At 42.0% G+C, this 2,500-nt stretch overlaps 1 protein-coding gene across 1 annotated transcript in view; it reads right to left on the reverse strand.

The window, feature by feature from the left end:
- The window catches only part of LOC113824967 (guanylate cyclase 32E), a gene marked incomplete at its 5' end in the record, with an annotated part of 113,496 nt that overhangs the window by 51,167 nt on the left and 59,829 nt on the right, over nucleotides 1-2,500 (reverse strand). The window contains 1 exon segment of the mRNA XM_070119770.1: nucleotides 1,338-1,514. Within this exon segment, the coding sequence (XP_069975871.1) occupies nucleotides 1,338-1,514 (177 nt within the window).

Below are 2,500 nucleotides of genomic sequence, written 5' to 3' on the forward strand. Positions count from 1 at the left end.
AAGAAAGAGAAAGAAAAAAAGACAGAAAGAGACAGAGAAAAAGAGATACAAAACCCTATATGCACACAGTCCAGACCGTAGAGTATTTTTTGCGCGGGGAATATTACATTACATTAATATTACATCATTTGCGGATCTGCGGGCGAATGATGAAACAAGTGCGCGGAAAGGACAAAAGAATTTTATGCGCGGAAGATGACTTAAAAGAGAACTAAGCGTGCGCGGAAAGTTACCGGAGAACTACATTTGCGCGGACAGAATTTGACGAAGTTCTACAGTTTGGTACACACATACATCCATAAATGGACGGTCATCATGACGTCACCAGAGCTGTCACGTGATCAACCAGAGGCTGTGGCGGGCAAAAACAACAACAAAATCCCACGAACTTCGTTATGAAGTATTGGTCTGTCGCGAACATCGTCCCTTTTTTCTCGATTTATATAAGATTCGCATCCCATTTCACCCTATTTAAGAAACTGCGACATGATAAACAGTTGTATTATTATTGGATGTGAAAATGGACAGCAAAAAGGTTCAACTTTGAATTTTAAATTAATTGTTTTCCGAAAGACGCCGAGAGAAGGAGGCTTTGGCTATCAATCGCAAGAACTTTGATCCTGCACCTGGGAGTGATGTACGAGTTTGTGCTAATGGTACGTACGATAGCTTTTCTATAAAGCTATTCTAAAATTTAAACGATTATGTTATATCGTCATAACTCTTTCTAGGGGATGTATTTCCCCGTGGTTAGGCCTAGGCCTAGGCGGTGGTATATGTTGTGGGTGACTGGTTACTATTGAGTGTCTGAACAAAGGTCGTAAGACTTTAAATGGGACAAAATGAAGATAGTAAATCTAATGACTGCTACTGTTTTCGAAAAAAAAAACAGGCCTAAAAGGCCTGTCTGTACCCTTCCAGAGATTTGTAGGCCTTTAATTCTTTTTATGTGTAAACTCCAGGTGTCTATATAAAGGGAGAGATAAATATCACCAAAACTAACATCGGGCCAAGAATTGGGGCTTTCAGACCAGCCATCAGAGAGAAAAAGGATCTGGTAAGCTTTCTGTACCCACAGAATACTAAAGTTTTTCATCATGACGTTCTTTAGCAATTAAATCGAGAGATTTGTAGTAGGTTCACATCGTTCTCACGGCTGATTCAACGGCCATTGTTGACCTTTTGCCCACCAGTGGTGTCCGCGCGCGCGAAAAAGCGTTGTGTTTTTGTTTTGATGACCGTCCCTATAGAAAACGATACTCACACAAAACACGAATTCAAAGAAAACGGGACAGACCTCCGAGGGCAGACTACACAGAACCCAAGTTTAGTATTACCTTGATAAGATCGGCGACCAAAGAAGCCACAAACATATTATCCAGAAGGAAGTCATCATTGGCAAGGACGTCCTCGAGAGATCCTCTGGTGCAGTAGGCGGTGAGGACGCAGACGGCTCCTGTGTCGACCGAAGCGCCGATAAAGGGAAGGAGGTTCTCGTGTCGGACTTCCCGCATCTGGGGAGCGAGGGAGAGAGAGGCATTAGTGGAGAGGTGTAGAATGAGGGAGGGAGATAGACGGATATATATGGGGAGATAGAGAGAAAGCGAAGGATAGAGAGAGAGGGGGGGGGAAGAAAGAGAGAGAGAGGGGAGGGAGAAAGAGAAAGAGAGTGAGAAAGAAAGAGTGTGTGTGAGAGAGAGAGGGAGAGAGAAAGAGAGTGAGTGAGAGAGAAAGAGTGAGTGAGTGTGTGTGTGAGAGAGAGAGAGAGTGAGAGAGAAAGAGATTGAGTATGAGAGAAGGAGAGATAAACAAAGAGACAGAGAGAGAGAAAAAGAGAGAATGAGTGTGTGTGTGTGTGTGTGTGTGTGTATGTGTATGTGTATGTGTATGTGTATGTGTATGTGTATGTGTATGTGTGTGTGTGTGTGTGTGTGTGTCTGTCTGTGTGTGTGTGCCCGTGTGTGTGTGTAAGAGAGAGAGAGAGAAGGGAGAGATAAAGAGACAAACTGACATGCAGCGAACTAGATAGACACAGAGAGGGAGAGAAACGGACATTGAGATATAGATGTTATACTCGCAGACACACACACAGACAAACCTCAACTCACAAGCAAATACACAATCTCTTCATCACACACAAACACACTCACAAACAGCCTTCTTCACACGCTCTTCCACATTCCAGCTCATTACTGATAAACATTACACGTACTGGGCGCTCAGGACAAAAGGAAATTATCAAAGAGCAGATCAGTGCAAAGCTAAAATTTTCCCCTTTGAAATTCTCTCCTGAAAAAATCCTGCCTTTTTGTTAGGGAGGGTTTCATGGTAAATGAATTAACTTTTTGCAGTTAATAGGGATACAGAGGTAGGGATTACTCTTTTGAATATGTATATATATATATATATATATATATATATATAAACATACATATATATACATGCAATATGTATATATGTATGTACACACACATACACACACACACACACACATACACAC

The sequence above is a fragment of the Penaeus vannamei genome, unplaced genomic scaffold (assembly GCF_042767895.1).
Source record: "Penaeus vannamei isolate JL-2024 unplaced genomic scaffold, ASM4276789v1 unanchor636, whole genome shotgun sequence".
NCBI lineage: Eukaryota > Metazoa > Arthropoda > Malacostraca > Decapoda > Penaeidae > Penaeus > Penaeus vannamei.